The following is a 15,477-nucleotide window of genomic DNA, read 5'->3' as shown; positions in this document are numbered from 1 at the left end:
TCTTTGTACCAACTGCACATTGAGGAGACCATAGAAGATGTTTGCTGAACATCCTCATGTTTCTGGGATCTAAACCTAGCAGACATGCAACCCTTTCTTGCATTCCAGCGAATTATTTGCATTTCCTGCCTTTGCAGATCACAACGTTCTCCAGACTGCTAACCAGTCATGACTGTGAACTTTTAGAATCAGAAGTAAAGGACAGGGCTCTGAAACTCACTATCCTGTCACTGCAGCAGTTTGACACCGAGTACTCCTTCCTCAGGGAAGTTCGGTGAGGGTCCCTGCCTTCCCCTCCCATTCCTCTCCCTCCTCAGGATCCATCACTTTGTATTTCATATGTATGGCTATGGTAACCACTGGTGTTCTCACCAGTTTTGGTTAGTGAACCTTGACTTGTGACTCTGAAAAGGATGTTGTTAAATTCTCCAGGTGTCCTTCTCATCTCTGTTATCCTCTGCAAAAACAGCCCTCTCTGAATCCAGCATCCTTATGCCTCATTGGGAGGCATTTATTGGGGCTTTTTTCTTTCTCCACTGGATTGTCTACCCACCTTACTTGCAGAGGAAAATCCCACCTGAATAGTTTTTCTATATACCCCTTCTATTTCCCATCACTTTGGAGAATATTATCACCAATTTTTAGGACAGAAAACTCACTTGGATAATTTCCCTTTTCTTTCAGAAACTGCTTAGCTCACAAAGCCAGTTATAAAATCCTCATTATTCAAACAGATTTTGAAGATGGAATTCACAGTGCTCAGCTCATCGCTTCAGCAAAGTATGTTTTTGTTATTTTTCTCAGAAACTACGTAGGAAACTCCACATTTATTCAGGAGCTCCTAAAGAATTTCTTCCCTGAAAACTGTATAGTATCAGAATGAACATAAAAATAAGAATAAAAATTATTCTCCCTTTTTATTCCTCTAAATGTGGACTAGAGAAACAAAGAGAGAAAAGGCTCATAGCAACACAAAAATAGCCAAATGCAAGAAGTGTAAATAACAGAATATTAGCAGGATATAAAAGAGTATCCTTGGAACATATGTTAGCAGACATAATTTGGTCATTATTCATTTTAAATTACATGATATGAATTTATTGCAAGTTTAAGGGCCATAATGGTATTTAAATGCTTTCAGTTGTATTTGTTGGGCAGCTTTATATTGTTTGTAGGGGAAATTTGATACTTTTAGAATTAACTACGTTCCCTTATTACTTGATGTTAAAGTAAAAGTAATTTCTGGACCTTCTAAAGCATTGGAAACCATATTTCATATCTTGGTTGTCTTTGGCCATTGGTTGTCTGTTCACAGAACTCCGTTTCTTGAAATGGAAAGGTCCGCCAGCCTTACCTTAGTAGCATCAGAGCAAGCCCATCAAGGATTGTAAGATAGGGTTCCTGACCAATAAAAAAAAAAAGCCATTTCAAAGCAGAGGGATGCAAGGATGGGGGAAAGAGATGAGCCTCCTTAGAGAGGTCTTGCTCCCATTCTCTTGTAAGAGAGGATAACAAGCTTGAGGGTATGAAATCTATTTAAAGCTAAAAAAATATGAGATGGAACTTGACCGCTCCGAGGACACCCTTCAGCCATTTTTTTTTGCGGTACGCGGGCTTCTCACTGTTGTGGCCTCTCCCGTTGCGGAGCACAGGCTCCGGACGCGCAGGCTCAGCGGCCATGGCTCACGGGCCCAGCCATTCCGTGGCATGCGGGATCCTCCCGGACCGGGGCACGAACCCGTGTCCCTTGCATCGGCAGGCGGACTCTCAACCACTGCGCCACCAGGGAAGCCCCTTTCATCCATTTTACAACGTCCATTTTGTTTATTTTCTTGGTTTTTGTTTTGATTTATTTTGTCTTTGCTTGTTTGTTTTTAAAATAGGTATTCTGCTATAAATGAAATCAGCAAGATACAAGGAAATAAGGACTATGTCTTAGTCTATTTCATCACAAAACTGTCCCGGATGGGAAGTGGAACATCCTATGTAGGATCCCATGGAGGTAGGACCAAAATATTAGTGAATATGTTTGTTTAATGATGTTTAAGTTGTTTCTAATTTGGTCCTATGATGTACAAAGTCTGACATTGGAACATTAATATTAATCTCAACAATATTTTTTTCAGATGCAATTTAGATTTCTTACTGCTGATTAATGCAAAAAACACTCATCTTTGGACTGGCTGTTCCAGCATATAGCATTTCTTTCATCACTTGTCGATAAACACTTGATTAATCTCTGGTTCCTCACCTTTTACTATATGGATAATGCAGAGAGATAGTTCCAGCTAACAGTGTTATGAATGCATGGATACTTTATGCCTGCTTCTGGGGTGGGGAAATGCTATCTTAAATCTCTCTCTCTTTTTTTCCTGAGGAATGAGCCACCAAATATTTATTACACAGGCACACCTCGTTTAATTGCACTTTGCTTTATTACACTTCACGGATACTGCGTTTTTTACAGATTGAAGGTTTGTGCCAAGTCTATCGGTGCCATTTTTCCGAAAGCATTTGCTCACTTCATGTCTCTGTGTCATATTTTGGTAATTCTCGCAATATTTCAAACATTTTCATTATCATATGTTCTATGGTGACGTGGGATCAGTGACCTTTGATGTTACTACTACGACTAGCTGAGGGCTCAATGAGGGTTAGCATTTTTTAGCAATGCAGTATTTTTTTGGTTGTTTTATGTTTTTGTGTGTGCAATACAGTATTTTTTAATTAAGGCATGTACATTGTTTTTTGAGACATAATGCTATTGCACACTTAATACAGTATAATGTAAACGTAACTTTTATAGGCACTGGGAAACCAAAAAAATTGTGTGCTTCGATTTATTGTAATATTTGTTTTTTCGTGATGGTCTGGACCTGATCCCAAAACATCTCCAAGGAATCCCCTGTATGAGAAAATTAGTATTCTAGAAATAGGCAAATAACAGTTTACTTTAATAATTTCATAGTTAATGGGGGGCAAAGCTTGCCATTGTCTCACACCCCTCTACTAATTATGATACAGCAAGTTTAATAACAAATTTATAAAAGAATCACAAGCCTTCTTCAAATACTTTTTTACAAGGTAGTCATTTCATTAAAACGGATTTTTATGCTAAAGTTGCTAACAGCTGTAGCACGATATCTATATGGTTCCTGTGTATGTTGAAGGAATTAGACTTCAGGATACAAGTCGTTCATTCCGCAGTGTGTTGAAACATCGGGTTGGTAGTGTATCCCTGCTTATGACTGACAGGAAGAAACCAGAGGAGACAGGGAAGCTTCTGGGGCTTGTTTTCCCAGGGCTGTGGCAGTCTGTACACATCGACGACCTCCGGAGATCCACAGTCATGGTTTCGGACGTGACTAAATTGCAGGATGTGGCCATCAGCCAGCTGTTTAAACCAGAAGATCAGCCTGAGTGTGAGTGTGGAGGAAAGGTCCTTGGGGAGACAGGATGGTGGGAGTGGCTGCCGGGAGGTGTGTGCGGCGCTGCGAGGATGGGACCTTAGGCTACCATTCCCTTGGGTCCAACACCTGCCCCTCAGCAAGAGCTTGGGACATGTTTGCTGAACTGAGTGATGATGAATTGAGGGCACTCTCTACTGCTTTCCAAGGCCAGGAGAAGACAGTATTTCCACAGGAAAGGTAGGTTTTTGCAGGTGCCTGTGGAACATGTCAGATTCTGTCTGCCCTGACTCCCGGATCAGCCATCCGAGCCCAGGACGGAGGTTCGGGTTGCACTGGTGGACCACATCCAGTGGGCGAACAGAGGCTGATCTGCATGACTGATGGCCTCTCCTTTGGGGACCCTCCCCTGAGCTGGTGCCTGGGAAATCCCAGTGGTTAGAGCCCCAGCACGCCACGTAGAGGCTGTTGCCAGCGCTCCCCTTCCACCTCTGAACAGTAACTCCATTGTTTTGCTTCTTTGCAGTGGAGGTGGAACACGGGGCCCAAGACGATGGTGAGGAGGTGATGGAAACTGAGGCGGCTACATCAGGGGAAGTGGCAGAGGTGGAAATGGAGACAGAAAGTTCTGAGGCAATGGACAGCCCGACCTCTGGACCAGGAAGTGATGTGAGTTCTTGCTCTTTCTAGTCCTCCGAGCCTCCGTGCTGTTGGGCTGCCCTTCCTTAGACTTGTCCCCAGGGATCTGAGGAGTGGACTCAGCTGTCCAGGGCTTAGCCCAACACTCCTCCCCCGCCACTGCAAGTGCAGGTGAATTACCAGTACCAGATCTGACCTTGGCTTTTCCTGGTGTCCCCTGGTCAGTTTTGCTCTGATCCTTGACCACTGACAGGGTCCCCAGGCACACGGGATCATCTTGCAGTGGTTTCCTTTTTTTTTTTGGCTGCACCACGTGGGTTGTAGGATCTTAGTTCCCTGACTAGGTATTGAACCCAGGCCCACAGCAGTGAAAGTGCCGGAGCCTTAACCACCGGACTGCCAGGGAATTCCCTCACAGTGGTTCTAAGGGGAACTTGGCAAAAGCACGTGGCGGGAGCTTGGGCAGGAGGAACACTGTGCCCCCTGCACGCAGGCGCTTAGACCTTGTCTCCCATGTGTCGCCTGGCTTCTCCTGACTTGTAAGTGACAGAAATGGAAGGTTTGATTGTCTCTGTCAACAGACGCAGATCCTGGACACCACCAGGCTGCTGAGAAGCTGTATCCAGGGCGCCGTGGGCATGCTCAGAGACCAGAACGAGGGTTGTCAGCGCAGCATGCGGAGGGTGTCCATCCTCCTCAGCCTCCTAGACGAAGATGGCGAGTACAGAGGTGTGGGGCCCCTCTTGCCCGCACCCCAGCCTGGGCTTCTTCTTTGGACCATGAATCATCCCCCCACTGCAGCTTTCTGTGGCTCCCAGAAGCAGCTGGGCCCCTGGGAATCTAAGTGCACCTCTGGGATTTCTGTAGACTTGGCCTGCCCAAAGGAAACGGGCTTACCCTCCTGCTGGGGCGGGTCAGGGATGCAGAGCCTACCACTCGGTGCCCGGGGATGTGCTGAGTGCCCATCTGCTCTACTTTTCCATAGCCGCTTTCTTACGGGTCGCCAAGATGCGCCTCTGTGTCCTTTTAAAGAAGCAAGAAGAGAACTACCTCTACAATGTGAAGGACTGGGTGGTGAGGGAAGCCTCCAATCAGGACACTCTGCAGGAAGCCGGCACGTTCAGGTACTGCTGTGAAGGGAAACCAGGGCTGGCTGGGGGGTGGACGCATGGCTCTCCCAGCCGAGGAGAAGCTTCTCTCCAAACCTCTGAGAAATTCAGAGCTGTCAATATTTTTTCCCCAGAGCACAAGATGGTCTGGGTGGCAGTTACATGGGGTTTGCCAGACTCTTTTCTCTACTTTTGTGTGAGTTTAAATTTTTTCATAACACAAAACAAAACAAAACAACCCAGAACATCTGTCCTTGTTGGATGTAAACTTGTACCAGCATGTCCATTACCATAGAAATGGGCGCCTTTTCAGGTTAGTAAATTAAGGGAGGGAAGCGAAGTTGTTTTCCCAGGGCTCCTGCGTGAAGTTATTTGATAACTACAAAAATAAGACCCGGAGTATTCATTTGTTGTCCCTGGTTCTTTTTCTGCAAAACTTGACATTGTTTTCAAGACTAGCCCATGACAACCTTTGTGGCTGAGGCAGGGGGCACTTGCTCTGGATCCCAAATGGAAGATTCCACCCACCCCTGTCGTCAGGGTCGTCTTAGACCTGTGACTTCACCACCCTGGCCCTCAGTTTCTTCATCTCTGAGAGAAAGGTTAACTCATCCGGAGGCTTGGATTCAGCAAGGGTGTGTCGCCTTCATGCCGTTGGCACGAGGGACACGTGGGTTGAATGGACCATGTGAGCTTATTGATGCTGGGTTTGTGACTGTAGGGTTTTTCTGCTTCTATGTTCTGTAGTTAGCCTTCATTTCTTTCTTAATTGTACCTTCTGAAGGAACTTTATAAGATTAGATTTGGACCTAGAATTATTTTCATTTCCCTTGGCTCCTCTGTATGGATTTTACTAAATGCTTGATTTTACATAAATGCTTCTTAAAATCTGTGTTTTCAATGTACTCTTGACACCACCCCTTCACTTACTGAACTTCCCACATTTGCCTGTGTTCAAAGGGTGTTCAAAGTGGCAAGGGTGGCCCCGCTTGTCACTGCTCTGCTGTTTGCTCTGCATCGGGACTGGCCTCCTTGTACTCAGGGGCCACCATGGGATCCAACCAACATCTGAGTCTAGGTGGAGCTCTGGGGCCTGCTGGCCCGTTCTCACAAGGCTTTGGAAGCTAACTGCGCACCGTCCATGTGTTTTGGATTTCAGTCATTTGTCCTCTTGGCATTAAATAATCCAAATTGGGATAGTCTTTACACAGTCAGCCCTCCATATCCTCGGGTTCCAAATCCACAGATTCAACCAACTGTGGGCCAAAAATATTCAGGAAAAAAAAAAATCCAGAAAGTTCCAAAAAGTGAAACTTGAATTTACCACATGCTGGCAACTATCTACATAGCATTTACCTTGTATTTACAACAGTTTACATAGTGTTGACTTTGTATTAGGTGTTATAAGTAATCTAAGGATGATTTAAAGTGTAAAGGAGGATGTACGTCGGTTATATGCAAATGCTACACCATTTTATATAAGGGACTTGAGCATCCTCAGATTTTGTATCTGTCAGGGTCCTGGAACCAACCCCTTATGGGTATGGAGGGATGACTCTACTAGGGGTTTTCCAGCACCCAAAGTCTGCACACGTGACCAGGTACAGCCTCCCCCATTTCTCCCTGCAGCCAGCTTTTACCTTTCACTCTCACAGTTTTCTGCACATTTCTGGTTCAATATTTTTAAAAAGTATTTCTTTTTCTTTTCAAAATGGAACATGCATTTTTCTCCCCAATATTCATTACCTAGTAGTAGATTTCTTTGGCCTTACCATAAGAATTTTTAAATGACTTAAGTTTATTTTTATTAAATAAAATATATTTTATTTTTATAAAATAAAATATATTTTATTACTAAATATAATTGTAAGTGTATGAGTTAACATAAGCAGTCAAGTTTATATATATATGTGTATATACGTATATATAAATATTCAGATCTAATGTACAAAACCATCAACAATGAAAACTAAGTTCTAGATAAAGATATGCTTTCTTGTTTAACATACCTGGAATGAATTTACTTTGGTCTCTTTATTATATTCTATTCCCAACTGATTTTTTTTTTTTCTTAAAATAACATTTTTTTCAAATGTATTTGGTCATTATTTTCTTTATTTATAGAGCCTGGAGGACTTGTTCTGGAAAACAGCTATATAACAAAATAAAACAAATACTACTTGGCCTTTTCAACGAACTAATTCCAGTTTATTATAGGTAGAATTAAGGACCTTTCCAGTTCTGCCTCTAATCCTATTTCAATTTATAAGTCTCTCTTCTAGTACTTAAAAATGATGTAAACAACATGACAAACACAGCTACAGTGTAGGAGTAGTAGAGCAGATGTTTTGTTACTGCCAAGAAGGCACAAAATGTGAAAAGGATGCAGGCATCCCAGTGTGATCTGTGGTCCCTCAAACCTGAGCAGGCCTGCTTCTCTCCCACACATAGGCAGACCATCTGGAAGCGGGTCCAGGGTGCTGTGACTCCCCTCCTGGCGAGCATGATATCTTTCATGGACAGAGATGGCAACCTTGAGCTGCTGGCCAACCCACATTCTCCGTCCTGGGCAAGAGATCTTTGGATGTTTATTTTCAGTGACGTTAAGCTTCTGAACATTCCTCTTGTGGCAAATGATACAAGGTGAATAGAAGACTTTCTTCTCGTGGGAAGGGAAGAAAACCCATAACATAGCAACAAACTTAATAGGCTCTCCCAGGTGTTTGATGAAATATAGTTACGGGTTTTAGAATCACATTTAAGTTGGCTCTTTTTGTAGCCTGAAGGGTCATGGCATTACAGTAACAAAAGAGTTGATGCGAGTTCTGAGAAATACTTGTTTCATTCTCAGCTTTCCTCATTTCCCTGTTCTCAGAGCACCCTTTGCAGTTAAAATGGCCAGCTTCCACCTCGTCTACACTGGCGAAGCTGCACATAGGAGAGCGTTTGTGTTGATTTTCCTGCTCCTCCTGCCAATGGCGGGAACCACAAAGCCTATCCCTAGACCCGATCTTGTGTAACTCAAGCTCAGCTGGCCTGCCAGAACCTTCCTGTTTGGATTTCAGGGGGCTTCGATTCTCTTTGCCTAGGTATAGGGTAAGGGTGGGTTCAGATGCCACCAGACTGGTTCTGCCCAAGACTTCCAAGCAACCTACTTGACCCCTTCCAGCCATGGTTTGTTTTTGTTTTGTCTGTTAAACCAAGAGGTGACATAAGATCATCCTTGAGTTCCTTTATAACATAAAGCTGAGCTGTTCAATAGACCAGGGGACTGTCTTTGTAGCCCACTAAGCCTCCCAGTTCTTAAGGATGGAGAGGAATTGGCATCAGGAGTGGATCTTGTCTTGTGTCTTGAGCGGCGTCTCACTAACCACATTCTTGGTCCTTGTTTGGCCGATTGCAGGTCTAAAGGGGAGATGTCCTACATCATGGTGCAGAACTACATGAACTTCTCGGAGGACACTTCCAACAGTGTCCCGTTTAGCTGGAGAATCAAGGACTATCTGGAGGAGCTGTGGGTCCACACTCAGTACATCACGAGAGATGAAGGTGAGCCCAGCGATGGTGGGAGGGGACATGTTCTGGCAGGAGGAGACCCTGCTACCCTGTCATAGGTGGTCACCCCCATTCTGAGTTCCGTGGGCAACTAAGGCACAAGGACTCAAGATGTCCCCAGCTGGGCCCTTCTCAGCAACTGCCAGTGACCAGAGTAGAGTAATACCTTTGCCCAAACTGAGCCTGAGTCACAGGGCACCTTGCTCTGTTGTCACGTGCCAAGTAGTCTGGCCGCAGACATTCCAGGAAAACCAGTGGTCACACAGCACTTTTGGGAAAGTCATCTTTCATACATGAAGTAATCTTTTTTTTTTTTTTTTTTAATGTTTTGCTCTCTGCAGAATGGGCTGTTAAATCTTTAATTTATTTTATTTTATTTTATTTTTTCGGTACGCGGGCCTCTCACTGCTGTGGCCTCTCCCGTTACGGAGCACAGGCTCTGGATGCTCAGGCTCAGCGGCCATAGCTCACGGGCCCAGCCGCTCCGCGGCATGTGGGATCTTCCCGGACCGGGGCATGAACCCACGTCCCCTGCATCTGCAGGCAGACTCTCAACCACTGCACCACCAGGGAAGCCCCTATGAAGTAATCTTTTCAAAGTTTATGTATAGTACTGCTTTTTAAAAATACAGGACAAAGATGGCTACTAGACTTGTGGTAATCATTTCATAAGGTAGGCAGATGTCAAATCACTGAAACTAACATCACATGATATATCAACTATATTTCAATGTTTTTAAAAAAGGAAAGATTTCTTAAAAAAAATACTGGTCAGGGCTTCCCTGGCGGCACAGTGGTTGAGAGTCCACCTGCCGATGCAGGGGATACGGGTTCGTGCCCCGGTCCGGGAAGATCCCACATGCCGCGGAGCGGCTAGGCCTGTGAGCCATGGCCGCTGAGCCTGTGCGTCCGGAGCCTGTGCTCCGCAACGGGAGAGGCCACAACAGTGAGAGGCCCGCATACCGCAAAAAAAAAAAAAAAAAAATACTGGTCAAAATACTTGAAGATGAACTTATTTTTCTAGGTAAGCATTCTGCCACTCTTCCTGAACAAACCTGAAGCAGTCTCTCTCCTGAAGAGAGAGTATTTCTCTTTCTCATACCATATCCTAACTGACCCTACATTTCTATAATAGCATATGACTCGGGGGCCAGCACCCCATCCACTAGAAGGCAGATCTTTTTGGTTTGAGCAGCATATGACCCCAGCCCCTGGAGGGCAACCCACTCATCCCTGGTTTGCTTGGGTCTGGGGTTCCCAAAGCACATTATGACTTGGTAGGAATAAACTTGGTCTACCCCAGATTGTGTTCTCTTTGGGGCTGGCTAGGCTTTTATGACCGGAATGGAACATTCCTTCTGACTTTGTTTCTGTTATTCCACTGGGAAGATATCTAAAGTGTCCAGAAATGATGATAAAAAATGATGATTAAAAAGGCAGCCTTGGGCCTCCCTGGTGGCGCAGTGGTTGAGAGTCCGCCTGCCGATGCAGGGGATACCGGTTCGTGCCCCGGTCCGGGAGGATCCCATATGCCACGGAGCGGCTGGGCCCATGAGCCATGGCTGCTGAGCCTGCGCATCCGGAGCCTGTGCTCCGCAACGGGAGAGGCCACAACAGTGAGAGGCCCGCATACAGCAAAAAAAAAAAAAAAAAGGCAGCCTTATTAGAACCATGTCCATGTCCCTGCATTCGGCGGGTAAAGGGAGTCATGGTCAACATCCTCACCCCAAGCCGTTCTCCATCTCCCCCCTCACCCACCCCCGGCAGGACTGGCAGAGAAGTTAGTGGAGCTCTTTCAGCAGACCTCACTGGGCAGGTTTCTTGCTCAGCTCACTGTAGACCAGCGGCAGGAACTTCTTCAGTGCTACCTGAAGGACTTCCTTCTCTTGACCATGAGAGTGTCCACTTGGGAACAGTTAAACGTAAGTACTGACTAGGGGGCAGGGTGAGGCTGGTATAACGTGGACAAGATGCCAACATGGGAACTTTTCCTCAACTACTGGAGCTGTAGTGTTCGTGGAACAGAATGTGGTCCAAGAGGACAGTGGTGGTATGAGAAAATGCCACTCACACCCTCAGAACCCTTGGGGCTGGATGCTTAGCCCACTGACCAGTGCCCCTAAAACATGGAGCTTTTATTAACAGGAAGAAGACCTCTGATTTCCTGTGACACCTTCTTTTTAAATGTTTAATTTTTCTTGAAGAAACTTAGGTAAATATTTAACTGATCACAGCAAGGTAATAATAATAATAATAACTAAAATTTCAATGGAAATATTGAAGATGTCAAACTTCAGTACCTAAAAAAGGAAACTAACAGATCTGAGGAAAACATACTTACAACCAACATGATTAAGGGTTAATAAAGTATTCTTAGGATACAATAAGAAAATCTCCTAATTTTTAAAAATGAGTGAAAGTTATCAATTAACTATTAACAGAATAATTATACAGATGTCCAGAAAACACTGGAAAAAGTGCTCAGCCTCACTAGTAAATCAACAAGGCGTGAACAACTTTTAGATACGATCTTTACTTGTTCTTGTGGCAAAACTGGTTTTTAAAACAGCCAGGAGTTCCTCCATTGCCAGTGGCGGTGTGAACGGCATGGTGCTTCTGGAAAACCATCTGTCGGGATGAATGAAGAACTTCACAAAATCTGAACTGGTGATTCTGTCCTGAGAACGTTGTCGGAGACATGGACAAATATTTTATTCACGGGAATGTTCTTTGCAGTTTTATTTCTAAAAACAGAAAATTAGAAACAATGTAATTGTCTTAAAATAAGGGTTGGACAAATATTTGTACAGCCATTTGACTGGTTATTGCGCAGCCATTAAAAACGATGTCTTCGAGCATGCTCGTGATAGAGAAATGCTTGTAAAGTAAAGTGGAAAAAAATCAGGAATACTCTATGACCCTAATTTGGGGACCACAGGGAGAAGAGGTATGGATCCAAAAACGTCTAGAAGGGATGACACCAAAAAGTAAACGAGGGATACTAATAGTGTGCATGGTTTTTAATTTTCTTTTTGTCATTTTTGAATAGTTCTGGTTTCCCACAAGGAAAGTGTATCTTTTTAAAAAAATAATTTACAAGTATATAGTAAAAGCTTGTTTCTCATCCCAGGTTCTGCAGATGGCTCTGGGGTCCTGCATCAATCAGCTGAAGGCAGGAAGGCCAGCGGAAGAGATCTCCTTACCGTCCGTGCACCTTGCCTACCAGCATTTCAGGAGCCGGCTACAGAACTTTTCCAGGATCTTGACCATCTATCCCCCAGTTCTACAGAGCCTTACAGAAGGCACCTGGAACCACAGCTGGGCCGGACATGAGATGGTATGGCCCCTCTTAGGGACATCACGTGCCTGCAGCCAGGCTTGGCCTCCTCAAGCGAGTGGGCGGTTGCTCCCACCACCGCCCTGGGAAGGGAAAGCTTATGGACCACGTTCCAAATGGGAAACATCTTCATGGGGCACACATGTCAGTGTGACTCCTCAGTTAGAACGCATGTAACTCACGCTTCCTAGATCCCAAGACAATGAAAGGTGAAGCTACAAGCCTGGAACACAAGAACACACTGGGCTAACAGCCAGGGCCTCCGACTTAATGGTTAGAGCAGCCCAGTGGGGGTCGGGGGACAGGCTGCTCAGTCACGGGCGTGTTCTCTGCCCCCCAGAGTCTGGATGTGTTCGCAGCAGTGGCCTGTGCTGAAAGGCTGACAGAAAGCCTCCTGAAGCCCAGTCCCCAAGCTTGGTTACAGACGGTGAAGAATCTTTGCATGCCGCTGGAGCTCCTCTGCTCAGATGGGTACTTGCAGGGCAGCGGGATGGTGACCAGAGCCGTCATCAGGGACGTCAGGTGAGACCCAGGAGTCCCGGGCACGTCAGGGAGAGAGCAGATGCTCCTGCCACAGGAAGTGGGCCTGTCCTCATTCATTCTTTAACGTCTCTTGAACCCTTACTAAACGCCAGGCATCGTTTTGATCTTAGAGAGCTGTACTTTCAGGGAGTGCGTGGAGTGATGGGGGTGATGAAAAGGTGAGCAGATTATGATGATCCTGAGGGAGAAGCAGCAGCTGCAAAGGACCCCAGCAGGGCAGCAGAGAGGGAACACACAGGGTAGACTTCCCAGGGGACAAGTCCTGTGCTGGCCTTTAAGGGCGAGGTGGGACTCACTGGACACAGGCAGAGGCGCAGAACTTGAGATGTCCCAGCTGAGAGTCTGAGGGGAGGGGCGGAAAGAGACAAAGTGTGTGGAGGTCAGGGAGCACATCACAAAGGGCTTCTACCTAATTCTTTCACCCACCTTCATGCCCGGTCCTTTTCTTATCTTTCAACTCCTGTGCCTTGGAACTGCCTCCCTGCCCCTCTTCATTTGTCTCAGGCGCTTTTGTCAGAGCTGAGTGAGGGACCCCCTCTCTCGACAGAACCCACTGGAATCGCATTTTCTCCATTGCGCTCTTTGTGGAGCATGTGCTCCTGGGGACCGAGAACTATATTCCCGAGCTGCGCAAGCTGGTGACAGAGTATGTCTTCTTGCTGAACAAGGTGAGCGCGAAGGCTTGGCCAGTCAGGCACTGGTCTGCCTCTTTGTAAGACAAAGAACAATTGAGATGTGACCTGACTTTTATCATCTTGGTGGTATATCCCCTTTCTGCTCTGAGAGTTTTATCTAGAAGTGCGAAGGAAAGTGATTTCATCACATAGGTCACTAAAATTTTGGTATTTAATATTTTAATATTTACCCTCTCCTGAATGTTAAGTCAGGGTGTGTCATTTAGGGTTCCTTGCAGGAAAAGGAACTATTCATGCAGTAAGTACACTTGGGAAACCTTTGGGAGGACTGAAGGGTGGGCTCCAGCCAGGCCTCCAGTGGCCCCAGACCAAACCAGCAGCCGCGGAGAGAGTTGCTTCCCACTGCCACAGTCAGGAAGATGGGGGTGTAGGAGAATGCCACTGGGCCTGTGGACTTCCAAACACAGTGTTGTCGGTGGGACCAAGGGGACAGGAAGCCCATGTCTCTGCCCCTCTACACCCTTTATAAAGTTGGTGACACACAGGATAGTACCTTGTAGAAAAAGTGACTGTCCTTTCAGCATCAGTGGCAACTCAGGGAAGACAGTGTCTGCCCACTGGGAACCTCACACAAGCACTGCCAGCAGCTTTGCTGTACAGCCTTTGAAATGTCCTTTTGTGACTGGCTTATTTCACTAAGCATCATGTTCTCAAGGTTTATCCACATTGTAGCAGGTGTCAGAATTTCCTTCCTTTTTAAAGCTAAATAAGATTCCACTGTATGGATAGAGCACATTCTGTTTATCCATCCTTCTGTTAATGGACATCTGGGTTGTTTCCACCTTTTGATGATCGTAAATAATGCTGCTCTGAACCTGGGTGTACAAGTATCTGTTTGAGTCACTACTTTTAATTTTTGGGGGCGTGTACTTAAGAGTGGAATTGCTGAATCATATGGTAATTCTATGTTTGACGTTTTGAGGAATCACCATACTGTTTTCCACGGTTGCCACACCATTTTACTTCCCCACCAGCAATGCCCCAGGGCTCCAATTTCTCCACATCCCCGCTAACACTTGTTATTTTCCATTTTTGTAAATAATAGCCCTCCTAATGGGTATGAAGTGATATCTCATTGTGGTTTTTGATTTGTATTTCCCTAATGACTAGTGATGTTGAGCATTTTTTCATGTGCTTATTGCCTATTTGTATATCTTCTTTGGAAAATGTCTATTCAAGTCCTTTGGCCTTTTTTCAATCTTTTGATTAACAGATCAAATTTAGCAGGGTATTAAAAACTAATATCATTGCCAAGTAAGATTAATCCTGGGAATTCAAGGATAGCTCAAAATCATAAAATCGATAAGTGTCATCAGTTATGTAACAAATTAAAAGAAAAACTCCAAACGATTATTTCCAAAGGTGCAGAAAAAGCATTTGATAAAATTTATAATTTGGTACAAAGATACTCTTGCCAAATTAGGAATAGAAAGGAACTCTCCTTCAGCGGATAATGCCCAAGGGGTATACCTAATAGAAAAACATCTATAGCAAACATTATACCTAACCAGAAAATTCCCAGATCACACCCATTCAACTCACTATCTTATATCATTAAAGATGTGCATTTCCTAAAAAACAGTGTTTCCACTTCTAAATATATATCCTAGAGAATTTTCCCATTTGTACTCAGACACATGGAAGAATGTTGGGTGCAGAAATGTTTGTAATTGCAGGAAATTGGGAACATTCTAAATGTCCATTAATGGGAAAACAGGTGACCAGTATGAACAAGTACCATACAGCAGTTAACATGAATGATCTGAACCTACTTGTATCAACAAAAAAAGCAAGTTGCAGAAGCTTAGGTACAGTGTGATGTCCCTGATAGAAAGTTTACAACATTCAAAGCAACAAGATTTTTATGCATGCATCCAAATCTAGTGGAAGTGGGAATTTAGGAATGTGATTCTCTGGGGCTGGGTGGAGGGTGGGGGATGGAAATATGATCAGAAAAGGATACACTTGGAGTTGAAGCTGCACCTGTAACGTTTTGTTTCTTTAGAAACTGATAAAACATATATTCCAAAAAAAATGCTATGATTACTTAAAGTTTGGTTGATATGCAGATGGTCATTATATTATCCTTTATAGCTTGAAATAGCTCATAACGGGAGGAGGGGGATAGACCTTAAAAGAAAAAAAGGAAGGGGGAAAAATCAGAAGCCGAGAATATCAACCTTCTCCCCAAA

At 44.7% G+C, this 15,477-nt stretch overlaps 1 protein-coding gene across 1 annotated transcript in view; it reads left to right on the top strand.

The window, feature by feature from the left end:
- RNF213 (ring finger protein 213) overlaps positions 1 to 15,477 on the top strand; it is a gene marked incomplete at both ends in the record, with an annotated part of 109,436 nt that overhangs the window by 67,701 nt on the left and 26,258 nt on the right. Inside the window, 13 exons of the mRNA XM_079724652.1 lie at positions 138 to 274; positions 685 to 780; positions 1,884 to 2,002; positions 3,303 to 3,422; positions 3,934 to 4,076; positions 4,628 to 4,775; positions 5,032 to 5,170; positions 7,607 to 7,798; positions 8,559 to 8,704; positions 10,478 to 10,632; positions 11,841 to 12,047; positions 12,388 to 12,569; positions 13,138 to 13,258. Of these exons, the coding sequence (XP_079580778.1) occupies positions 138 to 274; positions 685 to 780; positions 1,884 to 2,002; positions 3,303 to 3,422; positions 3,934 to 4,076; positions 4,628 to 4,775; positions 5,032 to 5,170; positions 7,607 to 7,798; positions 8,559 to 8,704; positions 10,478 to 10,632; positions 11,841 to 12,047; positions 12,388 to 12,569; positions 13,138 to 13,258 (1,905 nt within the window). The remainder of the gene's footprint in view (positions 1 to 137; positions 275 to 684; positions 781 to 1,883; positions 2,003 to 3,302; positions 3,423 to 3,933; positions 4,077 to 4,627; positions 4,776 to 5,031; positions 5,171 to 7,606; positions 7,799 to 8,558; positions 8,705 to 10,477; positions 10,633 to 11,840; positions 12,048 to 12,387; positions 12,570 to 13,137; positions 13,259 to 15,477) is intronic.

The sequence above is a fragment of the Hyperoodon ampullatus genome, assembly GCF_949752795.1.
Source record: "Hyperoodon ampullatus genome assembly, chromosome: 19".
Lineage (NCBI taxonomy): Eukaryota > Metazoa > Chordata > Mammalia > Artiodactyla > Ziphiidae > Hyperoodon > Hyperoodon ampullatus.
Note: the sequence above shows the minus strand (reverse complement) of the source record. Positions and strands in the feature narration are given on the sequence as shown.